We start from the raw sequence: 23601 nt of genomic DNA on the forward strand, positions 1-23601 counted from the left end.
TGGTTGCTGTTAACCCGTAATTGCCCTGTTTGCTAGTAAAGTTTGTTTGGTGGCTTGGTATATCAGCCTTCCATCCTCCTATAGACAAGAAAACAGTCTTTCCTCATCATACTTCCAAACTTTTCCTGAAGGGTTTAAAGAACTCGTTCCCTACAGTAACTAGAATAGTGCCCCAATGGTCACTACAATTAGTATTAACAAAACTTATGACAAAACCGTTTGAACCATTAGCCGCATGCCATCTGAGGTTCTTAACTATGAAGGTGGCACTCTTAGGAGCGATCACATCAATCGGGAGAGTAAGTGAACTAGCAGCTCTGCATTCAGACCCACCTTTCCTGAAAATCCACCACAGTAAGGTAGTTCTTAGAACTGGCCTGGGCTTTAGACCAAAAATTATATTTAAGTTTCACATGTCACAGGAGATAGTCCTCCCAGTTTTCTTTCCATCTCCCACATCTCTAGCAGAACAGACACTACATTCTTTAGATGTCCACAGAGTGATTTTATTTTACCTGGACTGCACTGCATTGTTTAGGAAGGACAAACAGTTATTAGTGTGTTATGCAGGTCCTAAGAATGGGACTGCCCAAACTATTGCTAGATGGGTGATAACAAGCTATCCAGGTATGTTATGAAGCCGCTAACTTACCTCGTCCTCTAGAAATTCGTGCTCACTCCACTAGATTACTGGCATCCTCGACGGCACTGCTGAATGGAGTTTCCTTGCAGGACATCTGCAAAGGAGCAACATAGTCGTCATCCGACTCTTTCGCCAGACACTATGCACTAGACGTGCTGGGCCGAAAGGACAAGCAGTTCTTCCATTGTTATTCCAGTGAAGAGCATCCCCACCACCTGAAGTAAGTGGCTTGTTAATCTCCTATGTGGGACTGCCCAGAAAGACGGACAATGAAAACAGAGTTGCATTTACCTGTAACTGTTGTTCATTGACACCTTCTGTGCAGGCACACATACCCTTCCTCCTGCCCTGCTATTGCTCTTCACTGATAACTTAAGAGGAACCGGCAGCTTAGGAGAAACTGAGGGTTGAGCTGGCGTTGCCTCCCACTGGCGGGAAAACACCAGTGCAAGCACTCTGGTGAGTGCCCCCTAGTGGTCAAAAAAAGCTGTAGGAACCTTGCAGTTCGGCAGGCCTTTCCATGCACAGTCCCATGTGTATCTGCACAGAAGATGTCAATGGACAACAGTCAGGGCTTTTTTTCAGGGGGAACGCAGGGGAACGGAGTTCCGGAACCTCTTGAAAATGGTCACATGGCTGGTGGCCCCACTCCCTGATCTCCAGACAGAGGGGAGTTGAGATTGCCCTCAGCGGCGCAGAGGGCAATCTAAACTCCGCTCTGTCTGGAGATCAGGGGGCGGGGCCACCAGCCATGTGACCATTTTCTCTGAGGGCAACCCACTGAGTTCCACCACCTCTTTTCCCAGAAAAAAAGCCCTGACAACAGTTACAAGTGCAACTCTGTTTTCTTGTTTAATGCAAAGAAAGAGAAAGGCAGATGACTTCTTCAAACTTGTTTATCGATGAGAAGAAAGCGTTTGTGCTGTATGGGGAACAGATCCTCTCCTAAGGAAGTGTATAGAATATCTCTCCAACTGAGTTCTTTATTTGCCTTTACTTGCAGGTGTGATGAAAACTGGGGTGGGCTGTACTGCGATGAGCCTTTGATAGCTCTTCCCACCCAACTTAAGGACAACTTCAACCGTGCACCGGCCAATCAGAACTGGTTAACTGTAAATGGTGGGAAACTAAGCACCGTCTGTGGAGCCGTGGCTTCTGGAATGGCTCTTCATTTCAGTGGGGTCGGTGGTTTGCTCTTCTCCCTGCTATTCATACCAGCTGTTTTTGTAATAATTCTGACAAGCGACCCAAATAAAATACTAGAAGGAAATAGAAAGTAGAATCTTAGAACTTCAAACACTTTGGAAGCAGAGAGTGTTTGTCCTTCCTAAAAACTGTTTTCACCCTTCATTAATTAGGTCGTCTTCACAAGGCCATTGGGTATGTGCCAGCTGCAGGGAAACAAATTCAGAAGCCAACACATACCCATCTAATGTAGGAGTTAACTTGTAAATCAGTAGTACCTCTGAGCAGCTTCTGTCTCTTTGTGCATGCAAGCTGGACAAAACATCAGCTGGTTAAAAATAACGTCTGAATGGCAGCCCTTGTGTCTGCAGGGCTACCATAGGTGACCATCAGACAAGCAGTAGATATTGTACCAACAGTGGTAATGATGGTAAAATATCTATTGCTTAGTCTCTGTACATTTCTTTCCAAACATATCTCTGGCCCTGCACGTGCCGCAAACACTCTCCCTTTCTTTTCTTCCTATGTGTGCATATTGTGACCTGGGTCTTGCCTTTGAGAGTAGTCGTTTTCCTAAAACTTTTCCCAAAAGGAAAGCTTTTCAAGGAATTTGGGCTCCCCCCCCCCCCAATTAAACAAACTACAAGTATTATTTTTCTTCTTGAAGTCATAATACTAATGTACTTTCTTTCTCAAGGGATGCAGCCGTTTGTTGGTTACAGTGGATTTAAACCTCACCAATGCGGAATTCATTCAGTTTTATTTTATGTACGGGTGTCTGATTACTCCCAACAGTCGTAACCAAGGAGTTCTCCTCGAGTACTCTGTGAATGGAGGCATTACCTGGACCATCTTAATGGAAATTTTTTATGATCAGTTCAACAAGCCTGGGTAATGTATATATAGATCCTTGTTGCTCTTACAGATTTACAGTGAAATCCTAAGCCGAGTTACTCTGTTTAGGATTTCATTGTTTGTCTTCACTTTAAGTAGTAAGTTTTTCTCACTTTACTTTGGAAGGATTTGAGGGATGTGCGTCACTATGCACCAGTGTGCATAGAGAAGGGTGTGGGAGTGAGCATGCTGGCCTCACCCTTATTGTAATGTGCTGGCTCCACCCCTTTCTGCAATCATGCACCATAGGTAGGTAGAGCCCTGTTGTTAGGAACATTCCTTGTCCTCCATGTCATTCTCCAGTGGCCCAGACCAAGGGGAGTTCTCTTGCCCTTCCAGTAGGAGGCAGATTCTCTTTTTTTCTCAGAAAAGATAATGTGTTGAGACATTGGCTCACTGCTTCTAGCAGGCTCTTTTGGGGTTAAAAGCTAAAACTGTATTATCATGCCAGTGTGAATTAAAACAACAGCCTTATAGCTTCATAAGAAAACACTTTCTATAAAATCTGTATCTGAAAAGTGAATTCTAAACCATTTAAGTAGGATTCTGGAACATCAAGGTGTTTTTTTAAAGGTGGTTCTACTGTATAGTGAAAGATAACTCAGGATTAAATTCCTTGTCATGAAAACGCAGCACATAAAATGTGTCTGCTATCTGAATTGTCCTTATAATTAACCATCATCACAGCAATGCACAGAACAGTCATTCAGCTGCTCTTCTCCTTATGCCCTGGTGCGGACCAATTCACAGCATAGAGACCGGTGGCATTTAGAGGGCCATTGCAGTGCTTATTCCAAATGCATTTCTTTCTTCTTTTTAGGTTCCAAATCTTAAATTAAGATTCTAAAACAGGTTTCATGTGGCCTCTCTCAATTGCTTCTTTCTAGTTTTGTGAACATTCTCCTTCCTCCCGATGCCAAAGAAGTGGGAACCCGTTTCCGCTGGTGGCAGCCCAAGCATGATGGCCTGGATCAGAACGACTGGGCTATTGATAATGTGCTGATATCCGGATCAGCTGATCAAAGAGCAGTCATGTTGGACACTTTCAGTAGTGCACCACTGCCGCAGCACGAACGCTCGCCTGCAGACGCGGGACCCGTAGGCAGGATAGCTTTTGATATGTTCATGGAAGACCGGACCACAGGTAGGGGACTCATGCAGATGATACCTCGATAAGCATGTTTAGTGGTTTTTTCTGGCAATGTTTCTGTGTTGAAAGAAAACCTTCCCCTGCAGAAGTGCCGCCACAAGAGCATGGCCAAAAACAAAGGAGGCAACCCCCGAACCAGACGTAGTGAAAAAATCAATACTAACTTTTAAAAAGTGTAAGAGCATCGTTAAAGGATTTTTGCTTTGGAATGGAATAATGATTTCATTATAATTCATTAATAATCTATTAACGGATTAAAAATCCAGTAATTATGTTTAGTCATGAACACAGTCAGCAGTTTAAATTATCAAATGCTCCAGTTTTTAAAAGTACTGATAGGAATGTTGTTTTCTTAAGTGAATGAACATTGGCTGTTCCACGATGACTGTTCGATTGAGAGGTTCTGCGACTCCCCTGATGGCGTCATGATGTGTGGTAGCCATGATGGCCGGGAGGTTTATGCTGTCACGCATGATCTGACTCCTACGGAGGACTGGATTATGCAGTTCAAGGTACAAGACTTGATTTCTAAACCTAGGTGCCCTGGTAGAACTGCGCAACTGATAAAGAGTGTTTGAAAAGTATGGATTTCAGTGCCTGTGTTGCTGATTTCTGATAAATGAAGTGGCCTCTGTCATTAGCGAACAACAGAAGTGATTGTAATAATCACATCAGACTACCCTTAAAAATAAGAGCACAAGAACTGCCCTGTTGGATCAGACACAGGATGCTAGATGTTTCACACAGGATGTTTCACACAGTGGTCAACTAGTTGTCTTGGAGAATGTTGCCTCCTTGATGTTGCCTCCTACCACTCATATTTAGAGTTTCTTACCTCTGACTGTGGAGGTTCCCTTTGATGACAATGTCTAGTATCTGTCCTCCATGGCTTTACACAGAATCACAGAGTTGGAAGGGGCCATACAGACCTTCTGGTCCAACCCCCTGCCCAATGCAGGATGAGCCTAAAGCTCATATTCATCCAGCCTCTTCTTGAAAACTGCCAGTGAAGGGGAGCTCACCACCTCCCTAGACAGCTGATTCCACCTTTCAACTACTCTGACCGTGAAAAAGTTTTTCCTAATATCCAGCTGGTACCTCTCTGCATGTAATTTAAGCCCGTTGTTTCGAGTCCTATCCTCTGCTGCCAACTGGAACAGCTCCTTGCCCTCCTCCAAATGACAGCCTTTCAAATATTTAAAGTGAGCAATCATGTCCCCCCTCAATCTCCTCTTCTTCAAACTAAACATTCCTAAGGCCCTCAACCTTTCCTTGTAGGGCTCAGTCTCCAGACCCCTGATCATTCTCGTCACTCTCTTTTGCACCCTCTCAATTTTGTCCACATCCTTTTTGTAGTGAGGCCTCCAGAACTCAACACAGTACTCCAGGTGTGGCCTGACCAAGGCAGTATAGAGAGGGACTATGACCTCCTGCGATTTCGATGCAATGGCCGTTTTGATACAACCAAAGACTGAGTGTATCCCCCATCCTGTATTTGTGCTTCACATTTTTGTGGCCCAGATGTAATACTGTGCACTTACTATGTTGAATTGCATCCTGTTTACAACCACCCACTTCTCAAGAGTCTTCAGGTCTTGTTGAATTTTACTTCTATCTTCTTGAGTGTTTGCCACTTCTCCCAATTTGGTATCATCAGCAAATTTAATGAGTAGCCCATTTACCCTTCATCCCGATAATTGATAAAAATAATGAAAAGTACCGGGCCCAAAACCGAGCCCTGCGGCACCCCACTGGACACCTCCCTCCAATCTGATGAAACGCCGTTGACCACCACTCTTTGGGTGTGGTCCTCTAACCAGTTCCCTATCCACTGAACTGTCCTATAGTCCAGTCTGCAGTCTTCCAGTTTACCCATTAGAATGTCATAGGAAACCTTATCAAAAGCTTTTCTGAAATCCAGGTAAATCACGTCAACAGAGTTCCCACGAAGCAGTAAGCTCATCACTCGATCAAAGAAGGAAACCAGGTTGGTCTGACAAAATCTGTTGGGGACAAAACCATGTTGACTTCCCCAAATCACTAAGCGGTCCTTCAGATGCTTACAGATCGATCCCTTTAAAATCTGCTCTAATATCTTCCCAGCAACAATAGTTAGACTGACCAGACTGTAGTTTCCCAGGTTATCCTTCTTCCCTTTCTTAAAGATTGGGATAACATTCACTCTTCTCCAGTCTTGCGGCACATCCTCAGTCCTCCAGGAGGCCTTGAAGATGATGGACAGAGGCTCTGCAAGTTCTCTTCTTGGAGCACTCTTGGGTGCACACCATCTGGCCCAGGGGATTTGTATTCGTCCAGTGCAGCCAGGTGCCTTTCCACAACCTCTCTGTCAATGTCAACTAGCCACCCAGGTGTCCTGTCATTACTACCATCTCTAGATGGGCTCAAGTTCTTCAGGGAGAAAACAGGGGCAAAAAAGTCATTAAACCTGTCAGGTTTTTCTCTATCCTCTATCAGAGTTTCTTCTTCCACTCCCAACAGCGGTCCAGCTGCCTCTTTTACTTTGCGTTTGCTTCTCACATATCTGTAGCAGTCTTTCTTATTGTAGGGAGTCCCCCTGGCCAGACTCAGCTCATACTGAGCTTTGGCTTCTCTGATGGCTGATCTGCAGTACCTAGTAACCCTCATATATTCCTCTTTAGAGGTCTGTCCTTCTCTCCATTTCCTGAACATTTCCTTTTTCTCCCTTAGCTTATTCTGGAGCTCTCTGTTCATCCACATTGGTTTCTTGGAGCCCTTACCATGTTTCCGTCTTGCTGGAACAGTGAGGGCTTGAGCTTGCAAAAGCTCATGTTTGAGAAGAGCCCACCCTTCACTCACTCCTTTCCCTTCCAGCCCACTCCCCCATGGAATGACTCTCATCAAGCTTCTGAGTTCATTGAACTCGGCCCTACGAAAATCTAACCTACAAGTCTGGCTATGAACTGCCTTGCCCCCCCATACAGCAACTGGAATTCAAGGAGGACATGGTCACTTCCCCCTAAGGTCCCCACCACCTTTACCCCATCTACCAATTCTTCCCTATTGGTTAATATTAAGTCAAGTATGGCCGAGCCCCTTGTAGCTTCCTCCACCATTTGAAAAAGGAAGTTATCGGCCAGGCAGGTCAGGAATTTGTCCTTCCTCCCCTTATTTCCACCTGTATACTTTCTACTGGGATGTTAACCACATTCTCCAGAACTTGCTGACAATCAAGCCCTCTCCTCACATACAATGCCACTCCACCTCCTCTTCTACCCTTCCGGTTTTTCTTGAACAACTCGTACCCATCCACTACCACATTCCAGTCATGGGAATCATCCCACCAAGTCTCAGTAATTCCTACTATATCGTAGCCCTCTGTTAGCAAGAGAAGCTCAAGCTCTTATTACCCATACTTCGGGCATTGGTATATAGGCACTTGTAGCCTTGTACTTTTGTTTGGTCTGTCCTACCCAGGTGGGCCCCCATTATTATCACTTCTTCATTGAAATCCCCATGTTGATCGTCCCCTTCCCCTTGCGGCATCAGTTTAAAGCTCTCCTGATGAAGCTCTCCAGGTTCTTTCCAAACCTTTTCTTCCCTGACCTTGAGAGATGAAGCCCATCATGTGCTTCTTCTCAAAGAAAACTTATCTCATGGTCACAGACCCCAAAGTGCTCCTGCCGGCACCACCACCTCAGCTAACGATTCACCTCGAGTATGGTCCACTCCCTGCGCATTCCTCTTACTATGACTGGGAGGATAGAAGAGAATACCACCTGTGCCCCCACTGTCTTCAACTGCCTTCCAAGAGCTTCATAGTCCTCTTTAATTCTTGCGATGGTATTCACAGCAGTGTCATTCATTCCCACGTGAACCAGCACAAATGGGTACTGAATCAGTCGGTCTGATCAGTTTCAGCAGTCGGCTTGTAATATCCTGAATTCTGGCTCCTGGCAAGCAACACATCTCTCGGAGTAGGGGATCTGGCCCGGACACATGACGTTCCATACCCCTGAGCAGAGAGTCCCCGATGACCACCACCTTCCGTTTTCTTCCACTTCCATGTGGCCCCATGCCCTCTTCATTCCCTCCTCCAAGTTTTTGTGGTTCTCCTTCCACTCTCATCTCCATCACCATCTCAAGCACCTCAAAATGATTCTTGACCTCCAATGGACCAGAGCGTCACTTTAGTCCACGTCTTCCGGTTTGTACTGCAGAACTGAGAGGAGGCTCAGACGGGAGATCGACTCTTCTTTCTTCTCTTGGACTTGTTTCTTCATGCTTGTGCAGAGCCCCCAGGCTCTTCTCAATAAAATCCTCCCCTTCCTTGATTTCCTGAAGGGTGGTGATCCTCTCCTCCAGGCTCTGAATCTTCTCCTCCAAAAGCCTGACCAGCTTACATTTCTGATAAGTGAAGTCCGTCTTCTCTTCCAGGAGGAAAACAAACAAAACACACTCCATGCAGGTGACTGGAAAGTGGCTTTCTGTCGACATCATCACCTTCCAAGTATATTCCAAGAGTACTCTTCTAGCGGCAGGTCCCTTTCCTTCTTAGAGCCTAGATGGCTGTGATGTGCTGTTGGTGAGGAGGAGCCCAATTTAGTCAAGGCTCACTCGGTAGAGGGTGGGGCCAGCAGTTAGCCCCAGGCAAAACAGACACTCTCCAGTTAGTAGCAATCCCCCTCTGCAATCAGTTCCAACTCAGGCAAAAAAGACAAACAGAAACACTTACTCCAACTGGCACCACTTTACAGCAGGCTCTACCCACTCTCACAACCCCAAACACTGTCCTCCTACACAGTAACCTCAGCAAATTCCCCCACAGTTAAGAAAGGCAACAGAAAAAGACCCACCGCTCTAGCAGCTCCCTTTCCTTCCCTTGATTTCCCCTTGATTTCCTGAAGGGGGTGATCCTCTCCTCCAGGCCCTGAATCTTCTCCCCCAAAAGCTAAAACTCTTTAGCCTTTCCTCATGGAAAGGATGTTCTACCCCCTTAATTAGCTTGACGGCCCTCTTCTGCACTTTTTCCATCTCTGCAATATCCTGTTTGAGATACCTACTTTGGAATGTACCTGAAGCTGTTACCCAAATAGTCTACATTTGTCTGCTCCTTATCTAATGGAGCATCCCTCTTTTCAGCGTGTCAAGTACAGACACATGTAACTGGGCGAATTACGGGATCCTTCCTAAGTATACCAAGCTCCCAGATCTGGGCAGGGCCTCATAGCAGACTGAGGAAAAACCCAGAAACAAGCAGACTGAAGATAGAATAAAATTCAGATCTTTATTGAGAAACTAATAGAACAGAGGAATGACGAGAGGCACACAAAAATCCAAACACACCTGCAAACACACACACATGCACACACAGAGTAAAGATGTTAAACTAAACAATAAACAAAAGGGGGGCGGGAATGAGCACTTACGACCAGCCCTGTAGAGAGTCCTGATGTGAAAAGCAGAAGAGTAGGTGTAGAGACAGAGACAGAGACCAGCTCATGTCTCCACGCAGGGCCAGTAGCTGGGAAAACTGCTGCTAAGTATCATAGTATTTTTCCCTCCCTGCCCCTCCATTTTCTTGTGATACAATTTTCCACTAGCCTCCCTTAGACTCTTATAAAGGAATGTGAAATGTTAATGTTCTTGCTTGAAAAAATAATCTCCTTTTACATATACTAGATTTCTGTTGGATGTAAAACCTCAGAAAAAATTGCCCAGAACCACGTCCATGTGCAGTACTCTACTGATTTTGGAGTAAGCTGGAGCTACCTGATCCCCCAGTGCTTACCTGCAGACCCCAAATGTTCTGGGGGGGTTTCCCAACCGTCTGTCTTCTTTCCAACCAAAGGATGGAAAAGGGTCACTTACACACTCCCTGAGAGCCTGGTGGGAAAGTAAGTATGGAATACCATCTAAATTACTGATACTATTTTAAGCTCAGTATGGCTTAAGACAGTTGTTTCCCACAGGGATAGCCGTGCTAAACAGAAGATAGAGGGAAAGTGCCTCATAGAGGAGATATTGTTTATATGTAGACAATAATGCTTTTGCTATACCTAGGGCTGTCACGTCCTCCTAACGACTACCAGGAGGGAGTGAGGGCATGGGGTACTTACATGTATCTTTCCTGTGCATGCACACTTCCGCGCCCCCCACACGATAACAACTCTTTCATTTACGCCAGAAGCAATGTCATTGCTTGGAACACATTCACATTTTGGACTGTTTCTTAAAAATTTAGCCCTTGCATGATACCGTAGCTCATGCAGAGGAGCACATGGCCATTTGCCCAGGCTGCCTCCTGTGGCCAGCAGTCTCTGGGTGGCCTGCCTTCTCCTGCCTGTCTTGGGCTGGGCCAGCCCAAGCAGAGTGGTCAAAGTCTGAGCACCAACACAAAACCAAAGGGGAGTTCAAGATTCAAAAGCCAAGTCCAATCCATAGTCAGGGCAGGAGGTAAAACACCAGGGGGGTGTCCAGAATCCAAAATCCAGGTCAAGTCCAGTCCAAGGTCAGCTACCAATAGCGTCAGGTCTAGGAGTGGGCACAAGCACAATACAGGACCATGGCATGGTTGCAGGTAGATAAGACTTCACTTCCCCACCTGGCAGATCCTCCCGACTGGCTTTTATAGCCAGGCTTGGTTTGCAACCAGCTGCTGGGGCTCACTCCTGATGCTACTCAGCCTTGCTCTCCAGCAGCTGGTGTTGGCTCAGAAGGCGAGCAGCGCGCCGTCTCTTCTGCAGCTCTAGCCTCTGCTTCTGTCTGCGGCGCTCTTTGGGTGTGGGTGAACCTGGGGGGGGGGGGGGGAGTGGAAGCCCCTGGCTGGGCTTCACCTGTGGTGTTGGGACTGGGGAGTGCTGGTGCCTTTGCCGCAGCTGCTGGCTGTAAACGCTGATCAGTCAGCAGCTGTTGATCCTGATCACAGGTCTCTGCAGAGTCAGGCTAGGGCTGGCTACACAATATTCCTCTTCTCCTGAGGAGTCCTGGCTGGTTACACGAGGCTCCTCTCCTTCAGAGGAGCCTTCAGGCTCATCAGTTCCAGACCGGGCCACAACTGTGCTGATTGCCGGTGATTGCCAGGCAGAGAGACAAATTGCCATGAATTTGTCAGTCGCTGGAGGGTACCTGGCAAGCTTAGTTATAACACAGTGTTGTGCTACAAATGGTGATGCTACTAATCCATTTGGAGAAGCCAAAGTCCTCACGAAAAGCAGTGCATTCTACATGTGGAGCGTGAGTGACAGTTGCTTTTCTCAGAATGTGCCTGAAGAAGAGTGTAATCTCGAAAGCTCAGCCCCCTGGTTTCATTCTGATTGTAGGCAGGCAGGCAGGCAGCCATTGAGTCTGTTGCAGCATCTTAAAGACTAAAGATCTTGCTCCAGCATGAAGCTCTGTGGTGGACTAGAGCCCACTCCTTCAGACTTCTTCTTTGCATCTGAAGAAGTCAGTTCCAGTCCTCGAAAGCTCACGCTGGAATAAGAATTAATTCATATTTAAGGTTATCTCAAGTCAAGACTCTTCTTTATTTGGGTTTTATTATATATCTCTAACATTAGTCCCCAAAATGAGATGGAGCAACTCCTCATGGGACCTCAGGGTGAAACTGAGGATGGCATTCACATGAATCATCCCTCAATTCCTCATTTTTACAAAATGTTAGTGTAAAACAGTTACATGTAAGTCAGCTATAATTATATCACTGTTTTGGCTGAATGTGCAAAAATGTTATACTCATTATTAATCATCAATAATATTTATCAAGAAACATTGGACCATATCATCCCTTCTGCCTCAAAGCTTGTCCTATAAGTTATAAACATCATCAATGTACATCATCGATATAATTATTTCACCTCATCTTCTCTGTTTCTCTTTGTGTTAACGTACAGCCCAGTTCGGTTTAGATTCTATCAGAAGTATTCTGACATGCAGTGGGCGATTGACAATTTCTATTTGGGGCCTGGCTGTGTAGATAACTGCAGAGGCCACGGAGACTGTCTGAAAGAACAGTGCATCTGTGACCCGGGTTTCTCTGGTCCAAATTGCTACTTGACTCGGACTTTAAAGGTAATTGAAATAGATTTCAGTGTGGGCTCTACTTGGAAAAGGGTATGATAAAAAACAACAACAAGACCTAGACCCTAGATACCTTTGCTAGATTGATTTAGACATGCAAAATGCAGACAGAGAAAGGAAGAATTTTAAAATATTCTACTATCAAGACCCTTCAGGAAGAGTTAAACAACTTACAAATTAACCTGAGCTCCATAGAGCACGGAAATTATAAATTAAGCTTTAACATCTAGGCCTTGTAAGCAAGAAACACATTCTACAGTCTCACATTTTATGTGTATGTACAGTTTAGATGCCATACACTCCCCTTTGCCTTGCTCTTTCAGCTAGGCTTTGGGCTTGAGAGATGTGTTCAAGCAGAAATTCAGCAAGTCCAGCTTTCATAGAAACTTGGTCTGGGCTGGCCATCTTTGCGCATTGCAGTCAGACTGCCCAGGCCCAGAAGTGGAACAGGGAACACAGGGTGATCCAGCGTCAGCACATCATGTTACTACTACTGCAGAGCATGCGGCACCCAGTCTCCGGTCTTCAGAGGCAGGACAGTCAGTGTGGGGGCACCAGGCTGCCCCCCAGAAGAGGGAGTTTGCCATGCTGCCACTGCTGTGGCAACAGAGCACACGGTGTGCTATCAGCCCAGACATGATGACAGGACAGACCAAGCCCTGGTGTCAGTCCCTGGCAGCTAGGTCCCTCAAGCCCTCCACAGTTAACAGGCAGGTGTTCCAGTTGAAGTAGCTTTATTGAGATCCATTCAGTTCAGGATGTTCACACAAAGGTGGCAATTGGCAGAAGTGACAATTCAAACAGAGGCATTACTAATTATAGGGAAACTTTGGGGTCTGTTGACATTCTGGCGCAAAACCCCAAAGAAGTTGCATGGGAACAGATTAGTTAAGACTACATGAAGTGCAAAGGAAAATATCCCAGTCTCTGGGAAAAGATACAATGTGTGCTGCTAGCTGCTCTCCTCCAAGGACACTTGCTGGAAGAAGTGAAAGTACATATTTTCAATAGATAACGAAGAGCCCCCCTTGGCTCTCCTGCAATTAATATTAGCGGTTAAGACATTCCTAAGGTGATCTACGCAGAATACAGCATATAACTCTGGCAAACGGCAAAGACCAGTACAAAATGCAGAGTACAGTCACGGCAGGTATGCTGGCATACACGACACCTGGCCTCCGACGTCCTGCCAGAAACGGGGCAGCCGGTGCAGGTTGCCTGGATGGTTTTATTGCTGTCCTCAGTGGCTCACTGGGGAACTGCACTAAAGTAGCCAAGGCTTCAAAGCGAAACCCCAGCAGGGCCTTCTTTGTCCTATAACGGACACAACGCCCAACTGGTTTTCACCCAATGAAGCAGGTGCAGCCTGAGCAATAAGCCTGATCTTTTTTGATCCAACTTCAGCAACAAAATAAAAAAGTAGATTTACTGTGCGCAACAAACATTTGTAGAATTGCAAAGTGAACATATTCCTTGTAAACTGCTGTGACTCAGCCATTTCCCAGTGGTTTTTTTTAAAACAACCTTGGCCTGATCATCTCAGTTTCAAATAAACAAAGATCTGGATTTTACAAAGGATAGAATTTTTAGCCATTATAAAGGTTGGGTGCTTAGCTATGGTTTCTGCTCCTCTTCTGGTATAATAACTTAAAGCCTCTGTGTTGGGCCCTACCAGCTTTTCCATTGGTCAGAGAGAGAAAGAGCGAAGGGGGCTCCATCTGATCCTTTTCAAAGGCTCGTGCGGGGGGGGGGGGGCATGTGGATAATCAGCAACATGGGACGGGTCTGCAACAGGGAAAGTGAAATCATCCTCCCACTTATCCTAGCAAAAAAGCTGATAGAATCCAATATTTTGAATTACTTTCTATCCATTCTGCAAATAGGATTATACTTCTCCAGGAATTTATGTCAGTGTTTAAAAAAATTTTTAAGGCCACCTATTTTTTTTTAAATGATATTTTCCTGAACTTTTCTTTTTAAAGCAGCAGAAAAGATCAGAGTTAACCCCTGGATTCTTGAATGTTGCCATCCTTTAACAGACTTTCCTGAAGGAACGCTTTGACAATGAAGAAATCAGACCAGACTTGTGGATGTCTTTGGAAGGTGGCACTGCCTGCATGGAATGTGGGATCCTAGCAGAGGACACGGCTCTGTATTTTGGAGGGGCGACGGTGAGACAGGCAGTCACCCAAGACTTGGATTTGCGAGGTGCAAAGTACGTCAGGTTACCTCACAGGGTCGGCCTTGAGCTAAAACACTTCAGCCAAGCTTGCTTTTAAATGATGAGAGGGAAGTAGCCCTGAAGGAACCCTTGGGCCCCCCGTTCACAGGCAGGGGTCTGAGCTCTTGACCTAGGAAGAGCCCAGGGCACGAATGTTTCTTGTTGTCTGTCTGATGAATCTAAAATCATCCAGCAAGGTCTCACATCAACAGAGGCTACACCCCGTTTCTTTGAAGAAGGATGAAGACATGGCAAAGGCAGTTGTGTAATATACCTCTGATGTGAGAACCTTGTTACTGGGGCTGGACTCCTGAATAAGGCTTGGGGAAAGTCTAGCATTGTGACTCTGAAGGGACAAGTTAATGTTTTTAGTCACCACAACTTCACTGTCTCCTCCTGTTCAGAAGTTCTTACTGATTGGCCTATTCAGCATGTATGCCTCCTTACACAGACTCTTTCTGTATTGCCCTAAGCATTTATTTATTTCATCTATAATCCACCTTTCTCCCCCATGGGGACTCCAAGTGGCTTACACTATTCTGCTCTCCTCCATTTTATCCAGTTATGGACCTTCCATTTACATTACCTGTCTGGGGCTTTTTTTCACTTGGTAAACTTGGTTGTCTATAGACTGGCACTTGAATCTGCCTTGCCGTGTCTTCGAAGCCTAGATGAAGCCTAGTTCCATGCATCCAAAGAGACAGTGCTGCCCTCTAATGCCTGATGGCTAGCACAGCAGAAGAAAATAATTCTCTTGTCTTATGGTCCAAAGGAGCTATGGAAATTTAAAGTGTGGTCTACGTTGCTTGAACTATTAATTCTTTTTCCTCTGTTCACTGATGTTATCTATTACCTTTTTTTATTCCTGCCCTTGGTCCAGGGAGCTCAGAGCAGTGTACATGGTTCTCCCACCCTCCGTTATATCTTCAAAACAACCCTGTGAAGTAGTTTAGGCTGAGAGAAAGGGACTGGTAAGAGGTCACCCAGTAAATTTGGTTGGGTGAACAAGGATGTGAACCTATGCCTTCATTGTCCTAGTCCAGTGCTCTTAACTACCATTACACCACGCTGGCTCTCTGTGTGTCTTTGTCAACTGACTCTGATCATAAGATTTCTTTTAGGAGCAAAAGAGGTGGAAATGAGGAGGAAGGTCCCAGCCTCTGAGATCATGCAGAGTATTTTTTCCTTTACTCTCAAGCTGGGTACCTGTCCTTAAGAAAATTAGTGGCCACCAGCTAATTCTCCTTAGGTGATTAGCACATTTGATTCCTTCTATATAAGTGCTAACAGGTGTGCTCCATTGAGTACAGGCCACTGTGCTAGAGCAGTAGCAGGGTCCCAGGAGTGCTGTGTATATACACACACCATTGTGCATGTTTAGGACTGAGAGGTTAGTTTTGGAGACTTGATTAAGCTGTATCAAGTTTTGGTTCTGTGTGTATTTTAGACTTTACCATGCAATCAGTTTAAGAGTTCTTACTTACTACATGGTCATCAGTTGTGCTTATTGTCAATTCCGCTTAAATATTTTATTGTGGGTGGGGGTGATTATGAACTATTTGGTTGGGAACACTGGACATTGATGATTACTATGGTCTCATCCAGATTTTTACAGTACTGGGGAAGAATCGGTAGTGAAAACATGACAACTTGCCACAGACCCACATGTCGGAAGGAAGGAGTTCTGCTTGATTATTCAACAGATGGAGGCAAGTAGCTATTTTAAATGGTTTCTAACAAGCCTTTCTAGTTATGTTCAGCCAGAAAATACTCAAGGAAGATCTGTTTTGCACTGAGGCATAGTCAAAGGAATGTTTCATACTGGAAATGGACTTTGGCTCATTGAAATTCGGTTACATGAAAGTCCAAGCAATCTGAAATCGCTACCTGAAATCCTAGACTCTAAAGAAGTGTTCTGTTTATCTTTTTTCTTTTTACGTCCTTTTTAATTTTTCCTTTTTATCTTTTTAATATTCTGTTTAAAAATTCTTAATAAAAATTCTTATGAAATCTTATTCTTTATATTTGCTATAAAAGGGAGCAAGCATGTGTGCCCACACATACCAAGGGGCTCAACATGGGAAAAAAATACAGCAAAGTTTAAATCTGTCCCATATGTCAGGATAATGGAGTGTAAACAGACTCTCCAGTTTATTGAAGTTTCTCTGCATGTTCAGATAATTTGGGCGTCTTCTAAGCTATTTGGGTAAAAACAATTGCCCAAGGTTTTAAAATATATTTTCATACCTTCATAATTTCCCGCCTTGAATAATATTTCTCTGCATTCCAGAAATTGGATAATGTGTTCTTTCTTGTATTCACATTTCTTATTAAACACAAAGGAGCTATTTATTCTTAAGAGTTGATGAAATTGGTAAGAATTGTCCACTATTACTTGAGCTCTGTTCAGACATCACACTTAACCATGGCTTATTTTAACTATGGTTAGTTTGTGAAGTCAGGATTCATCTCACAGACCAAACCAGACCAAATGCTGGTTTCACTGCCTGCTCTCTGAGGCCTGGGAAGGCATCACTAGGAAAGAAGCCAGGATTAAGCGAGCACGTCTGCACCTGCATATCTCATGAAACCATAATTAAGACTAAAATAACTCTGAATTTTGGTTTTAGATCAGGTTTGATCTACCTTAACTAACCATTGTTAGTGGAGTGACCAGCATTCCGACAATCACACTAACCATACTTTAATTAACTAAACCATGATTCTATATGCTGTCTGAACGGAGAGTTACTTTGTTGGGAAAATCTCAGATTGCGCACTGGAACCCACCAGCATTTTCACCCATTCTCTCTCACTTGCCTTACTGCAGCCCCTGTCCCTTCTGGCTTTTGTCCGTCCATAGACTTTTTGAGTAGTCAAACAGGCTCCATCTTCCCTTTTTCACTAGCAGTAAAGCTGGCTAGACCCAATGCATTATCTTTATCTTTCTGTTGATCATGGTGATTTTATCCATATTTGTATTGCTTATATGGCAGTATTTATAGGACATCGCTATCAGGGCTAATATGACTTTCCTACTGCTCTGATATTAAACTTTAAAGCCAAGGCATTGTGCAGGTATTGTGTGAGTATGACCTCAATAATAGGCCATGTGTTTTACAATTTGCCTCTTATTCAGAACTGCTCTTAGAAATTAGGCTGCTGTTATTCTTATATTAAAGCTGGGGGGGGGGGTTGAAGTAAAGTATTACGGCAAAAGTCTTAAGGCCGCCTCTTGAATTGTGGGGAACAAGTTAAATGAATTCATATCCTAAATCCAGCCTCAAAACAGATGTTCAGACTTTGACTTTCTTCTTGCTTTAACTTGAACCTTTGTGATGTAGGAATCTCTTGGACATTGCTCCATGAGATGGATTATCAGAAATACATCTCCATCAGACATGACTATATCCTGCTCCCAGAAGATGCCCTGACCAATACAACCCGTCTGCGCTGGTGGCAGCCATTTGTGATCAACAATGGAATTGTGGTTTCAGGCTTTGACCGTGCTCAGTGGGCTCTAGATAATGTATTGATTGGAGGAGCTGAGATTAATCCCAGTCAACTGGTAGATACATTTGATGATGGTAAGGAAGTGTCCTGTAAAGGAGATAATCAATGTTTCACATGATGTGATTGGTCTTTCACATCCACGTTTGCACTTTCATTTAAACCATATATACAGAACTATTAGTTTTAGAATTTAAGTATCAATATAGTTTTGCTTACTCATGTTGTAGGAAGACTATTAAAATGATTACATTCTTATAAAATCAGAGGACAATTTTAAGCAAGTTACCTAGATTTCAATATTTCCACCATATATTGAAATGGAGCTGTTTTAACACAGCTGTGACATGATCATGAAGTACAAATTGGGTTAAAATGATTCCATTTCAGTAAATGGTCAGCTCCAACAAAAGATCAACAAAGTGGAATATATGCTATGTGTAGAGATAGTGCTGTAGTTAGATAATTTTACAGTGCAATTCTAAGCAGAATTACTCCAGTCTAAGCCCATTGAATCTTATCCCACCTTCCAACCTCAACGGTATTGTGTGTTACTTCATTTTCTGAAAATGGGAAATACAGAAAAAAAATCTTGTCTCAGCCTCCTCGCCAAATCACACAGCGTGACTTGATTTTGTGCTTATTTACCAAAAAATAAGTCTCCTTGTATTCAATAGAGCTTATTCAAAAGAAAGTGTATGAAGAAGAGAGGGAAGACAAAAAGATATGGGAGGCAAGAGACCATGGGCTGCAGGCAGGACAAGTGTGGCCCCAGATCCAAGAGCTGTCTCCCAAACAAAATCATGGCTGTTAGACTTTTGGGGAGGGGTACATTTGTCAGTGTAATCATACAGTCAAATAAGAAAAACATATTACTGATAGCTGCTTATACTGGATAAAAATGTATTCCCACGAGCAAGTAGGGTTTTGTTGAAGAATGTTTTTGAAATAATGGTTGCGTGTGTTTCACGTAATAGTAACATGATAGCTTGATCATTTAAAATGGACTCTAGTGAAGACGGGCAAATACTATCAATCCACGGAAGTAAATATAATTCATTTTTCATGAAGGTAGATTAGGAACAAATAATCTGAATCTGCCTGCTTCTCATGCTAGACTGAATGAGCGAACAATAATGTTTCTGCAAATGGTGAGCAGGTCATAGAGCATCTGCATTTTTTCACATCAGACTTTTTTTAAAGATCAAATGAATGAGAAGTCTACATTAAACTACTGAATTTCGGCAGGGGAAAAAAACAATTAGATTATAAAGAGTCCAGTAGCACCTTTAAGACTTACCAACTTTATTGTAGCATAAGCTTTCGAGAATCACAGTTCTCTTCGTCAGATGCAACTGTGATTCTCGAAAGCTTATGCTACAATAAAGTTGGTTAGTCTTAAAGGTGCTACTGGACTCTTTTTGATTTTGCTCCTACAGACTAACACGGCTAACTCCTCTGGATCTAATCAGATTATAGTTAGTGTTGCACAATGTCTAAGAGACCAAAATGTTCAGAACAAAGTCCCTGGTTCAAATTTGACCTCGGCCCTAAAATAAGAATTTGTCTCCAGAAACCAGTGCATTAAGTAGTCCCCATGGTAACCAGACACTGGGTAGCAGAGACACAGGCATGAGGTGGGGCCTTAGAACAGCAGCCCAAGGGAGAGGAGCTGGGAGTCCCGATCCTCTCAGCAGGTAATTCCTACAAAGGCCAGATGAGGGCCAGGGTGTTCCAGAAGGGGGAGCAAAACCCTCTCCCGGGGTCAGAAAATTCAGGAGAGAGGCCCGTTGCCGGGCGGAGGCTTGGACGTCTCAGATGACGGAAGGAGCAGTACTTGCAGGGCTGTTCCGCCACATTTCGTCACGTTCAGTGAGGCTTACTCCCGTGTATACTTGGGAATAAGCCCTATTAAGCTTGCGTAGAATCAGGATGAAAGTTCACCGTGTTAGCCTCTCAGCCTCTGTTCCCCTCACACCCTGTCCTACATTAACAACCAGTCGTTGAGGTTTCTTGCAAGGATTACCAAGAGTGCTTAGAGTGCTCTCAGAGCACAAGGCCAGTAGTAGGCAGTATTGCACAGGATTTCGGCTCAACGATGGGTTGTATCCAGCCAATATTTTCACTCCGTCTCAATCAATTCCTCTCCAAACTACAGCCCACAACCCCAATGGCTTTTAAAAAATGCAAGTTCTGTGATTCTCAGCATAGCCTTTGTGAGAGGTCAAAGATGACGTCATCGTCTTTCTTCACCAGCAGTAAAGCTGGTTGAACCCAACTCAGAAGGATTTGGGTACCAGGTTTAAATTTAAAAAATTTTGCGATCAGGAGAGGTTAGACATGCATGGCAGGTATTTTCCCCAGTGAAAGCTTTTTTTGCTGCTCTCCCCGCTGTGCGCACCAGAATACCCTCTTCTCTTGCAGTCTGTTGTTGATTCCGCTTGAGCTGTGTGATGGGGATATGTCAAAAGAGGTTCGGCATTTTCAGCTTTGGGTGGCTGTTTCTTTCTCCTGAGCGTCAGAAAAGGCAGACTCTCTGAACCTCACTCTCAGCTGGAGCCAGCAATGGTTAGCCCTGCTCTGACAGCTGGCATTATGCTTTGGCAAAACCCCGGAAACAAGTCGGGTCACAAACAGATTCTGGGCAGCTGGGCCACATTGCCTGAAAGAGTGGAAATGGCATGCATAAGCTTCCAGGTGTTCTTTCCTTTTGAAAAGTTGCATCCTCCCCCCCACCCCCATCCCCCCAACACACAAAAACCTGCTTAGGAATTGGCGCTCCCTATGTTTCATGCAAGTTGGCAACTGGAAATAGTCTAAAATTCGGGGGTGGGCTCTTGTAAGCATGTGTGTAAGCTGAGGCCTGAAACCTTGGGCATGCTGTGGTCTAGGATGCCATTCTGCCAACACTAAACCATCCTTGTTTGCCTAATACTTTACTTTTACTAATAATTTTCCAAACTTCTTTTGGAACTTCAGTATGTATGTTTCATTAATTGTTTCTAATTGGTATTAATAGAAGGTGTTTCCCATGAAGAAAACTGGAGTTTCTATCCAAATGCAGTCAGAACGGCAGGATTCTGTGGCAACCCTTCATTTCATCTCTACTGGCCAAATAAGAAAAAGGACCGGACGCACAATATCCTGTCGTCCCGGGAGCTCATTATCCAGCCAGGATATATGATGCAGTTCAAAGTAAGCACCTTCTGCTCTCCCAAACTAAAACACTGACTCAACAGACAGCAGATTTGTCTAGAAATTCCGACAGGTGAAGGCCCAGTTCAAAGCTTGGTTTCTGGAACTGATGGGAACAACATCGGGGCATCAGACAGCAGTGCCAAAGTGGCATGAATGCGTCTCTTATTTCTATTCCAAGGTTTAGCTACAGGGAAGGACTGTCTTGTTGGGGCAACCTTGTCACCGCCTCTAAAGCAGAATGTCTTTATAGTAACGCTCCTGTTACTGGGCTGTGATAAAGCACAGGATTGCCCAGGTAGTAATGCTGGATCTGTGCATACTGTGGCCTGTCAGAAGGAGTGCTAAGAAAATATTATTCCGGTCAGGGGAGAAGAAAAGAAAAAGGGAAGGTCAAAGCGGGAGGTAAAATTGTAACACATTTTTAATTGTTTCAGATTGTGGTTGGCTGTGAAGCAATGTCTTGTGGAGACCTCCACTCTGTGATGCTAGAATACACCAAGGATGCCCGGTAAGCCGCACAATATGTGGCCACAATGGAGATGATTGTGACATGGGCTTGAAGATGTTTCTCTTAAAAGAAAAAAAACCTTCTATAAATGTTATTTTTACGGCTAAAGAGAAGTCAAATACATAAATGCATTATGCCCTGAAACAATAAGATCTTTCACACAAGTACAAGTGAAATTATAGTTCAATAAAGTGAGATTGGATCATGTCCAAGTCTCTGGTCATTTAAGAAGAAATTTGGGCTGATTCACCAGCCTTTTCTGCTGATGAATGATACGAAGCAACGTGAAGGCTCGATCTGCTGTGTGGTGGCCACACAAGTTCCTATGAATTTCTCCTGTGGACAGGGCTGGATTGAGGGGGGGGAAGGGGGGGTAATCTGAGTGGCCTCCCACGCCATTCGCCTGCCCAGCAGGACAGGGAGCGCGCAGCAAGCTGGCCTCCCCCTCAGCTGGGCAGGTGAATGGCACGGAGAGCTGGGAGGCCGCCCACGCCACTCGCCTGCCCCGCTGAGGGGGTGGCCGGCTTGCCGCACACTCCCTGTCCTGCTGGGCAAATGAGTGGCACAGAGGGCTGGGAGGCCGCCCACGCCATTCACCTGCATGATGATGTCAGGAAGTGATGTCATCACGCAGCACCAGGAGCGTGCACGCATTGCACGCACACACGAGGGCAGCTGGGCTTGGGTTGTCCCGGGTGCTGGGAACCCTAGATTCCGCCCTTCCCGTGGACTGTGGTGGGGAAGAGAAAATCCACTCTAGAGCTCTAGAGCAGAGAAGTAGCACTTCCCCTTTTGTGTCTTATGATGAGCTCAAATAGAAGAGACACGGGGAGTTCTCTGAGCAGAGTTCCCAGGGGGTTTTCCTCCTACTGAAATCAGGCATGTGGGGCCCCAATTCAGATTGGGACTGTGAAGGGGGGCAGTTTAAACCTTCCCCTTATGCCATATTCCTGATCTGAGGTGGCGCCAGGAAGCTCCTGTTTGCTCCAGAGATTCATACAAGTCACCGTTAAAGTCTTTCATACAGTTGAAGAATATATTTTGAAAATACAAACATATCCATAATTTGGGGGTGGTACTTGACTTTTTCCATTATTCTTTCCAGCTGCTTTTACGACACCATTTCCCTTTGCTCCCCTCAGGTCAGATTCCTGGCAGCTCATCCAGGCACCGTGTCTCCCCTCCTCCTCGAACAGTGTTGGCTGCTCCCCATTTCAGTTCCATGAAGCCACCATCTATAACTCTGTCAACAGCTCCACATGGAAAAGAATAACTGTCCAGCTGCCTGACCACGTCTCTTCCAGGTAGGTTAGTGAAAGGTCATCTCACTGTGTTACTGTACCAGGTCATCTGTTTTGACGGCGCTGCTCAGTGGAACAGAAGAAGAGGCAATTTAAGGCAGCACTTTCACGTTATTCTGGAGACATGTGGTTCAGGAGACATTCCTCACTAGTGAAAATAAATTGGTCCTGCCACAGAATAAGAATACTAGAACGAGAGTTTGTACAAATATGATGCTTGGTCATTTCTGATGATTTTTCTGTCGGGAGAAGAAAGTATATGGTTTTAATGTCCTGCAAACTCCACAGCCTCTTAAAATTGAACTTGAAACAATATTGTAACCTTAATGCATAGAACATCACTCATCACAGCTGCAAGCATGTGTAAACCCTGTTGCCACTTGTTGTCTAAAATGGCTATAAAGTTTAGTGGTTTGGTATGCAGAATGTTCAACTTACGATTCTGAATGCTGACACTGAAGGGGCTTTTTTATTTGTAGTGCAACTCAGTTCCGGTGGATTCAAAAAGGAGAAGAACCAGAAAAACAAAGCTGGGCTATAGATCATGTATACATTGGAGAAGCTTGCCCAAAACTCTGCAGCGGCCATGGATACTGTACTACTGGCGCCATTTGCATTTGTGATGAAGGATACCAAGGTCTCATTGAATTTGTTATTTAAATCTAATTCATATAAAATAATTCTAGATTAAACAAAAAAAAAGAATCTGCAGTCTCCCATGCCCTTTCCTTAAGAGTGTGTATGGAACTCAGCATTAGAATATTCTGCTCTGCCAAAATGGCAAGTGATCACGGCCACTGAACGTTCCATTCACCTGCCAGTAATTGAACTCAACGTAGTGCTCAGAAGAGACGCTGAAAACAGGGCTCTGCCATTGCCCCTGTAGGCAAACCCTGGACTAGTAAGGAAGACGCAGATTCCAGGGCATAGTTT

General features: G+C 44.6%; 1 protein-coding gene across 1 annotated transcript in view; it reads left to right on the forward strand.

The window, feature by feature from the left end:
- Nucleotides 1–23601, forward strand: part of RELN (reelin) — a 534786-nt gene that overhangs the window by 494775 nt on the left and 16410 nt on the right. Inside the window, exons 48-60 of the mRNA XM_054988081.1 lie at nt 1647–1824; nt 2526–2719; nt 3610–3866; nt 4230–4384; nt 9534–9748; nt 11744–11921; nt 13970–14145; nt 15757–15860; nt 17496–17738; nt 20681–20856; nt 21294–21367; nt 22510–22671; nt 23148–23305. Of these exons, the coding sequence (XP_054844056.1) occupies nt 1647–1824; nt 2526–2719; nt 3610–3866; nt 4230–4384; nt 9534–9748; nt 11744–11921; nt 13970–14145; nt 15757–15860; nt 17496–17738; nt 20681–20856; nt 21294–21367; nt 22510–22671; nt 23148–23305 (2270 nt within the window). The remainder of the gene's footprint in view (nt 1–1646; nt 1825–2525; nt 2720–3609; nt 3867–4229; nt 4385–9533; nt 9749–11743; nt 11922–13969; nt 14146–15756; nt 15861–17495; nt 17739–20680; nt 20857–21293; nt 21368–22509; nt 22672–23147; nt 23306–23601) is intronic.

Source organism: Eublepharis macularius, chromosome 9 (assembly GCF_028583425.1).
Source record: "Eublepharis macularius isolate TG4126 chromosome 9, MPM_Emac_v1.0, whole genome shotgun sequence".
NCBI lineage: Eukaryota > Metazoa > Chordata > Lepidosauria > Squamata > Eublepharidae > Eublepharis > Eublepharis macularius.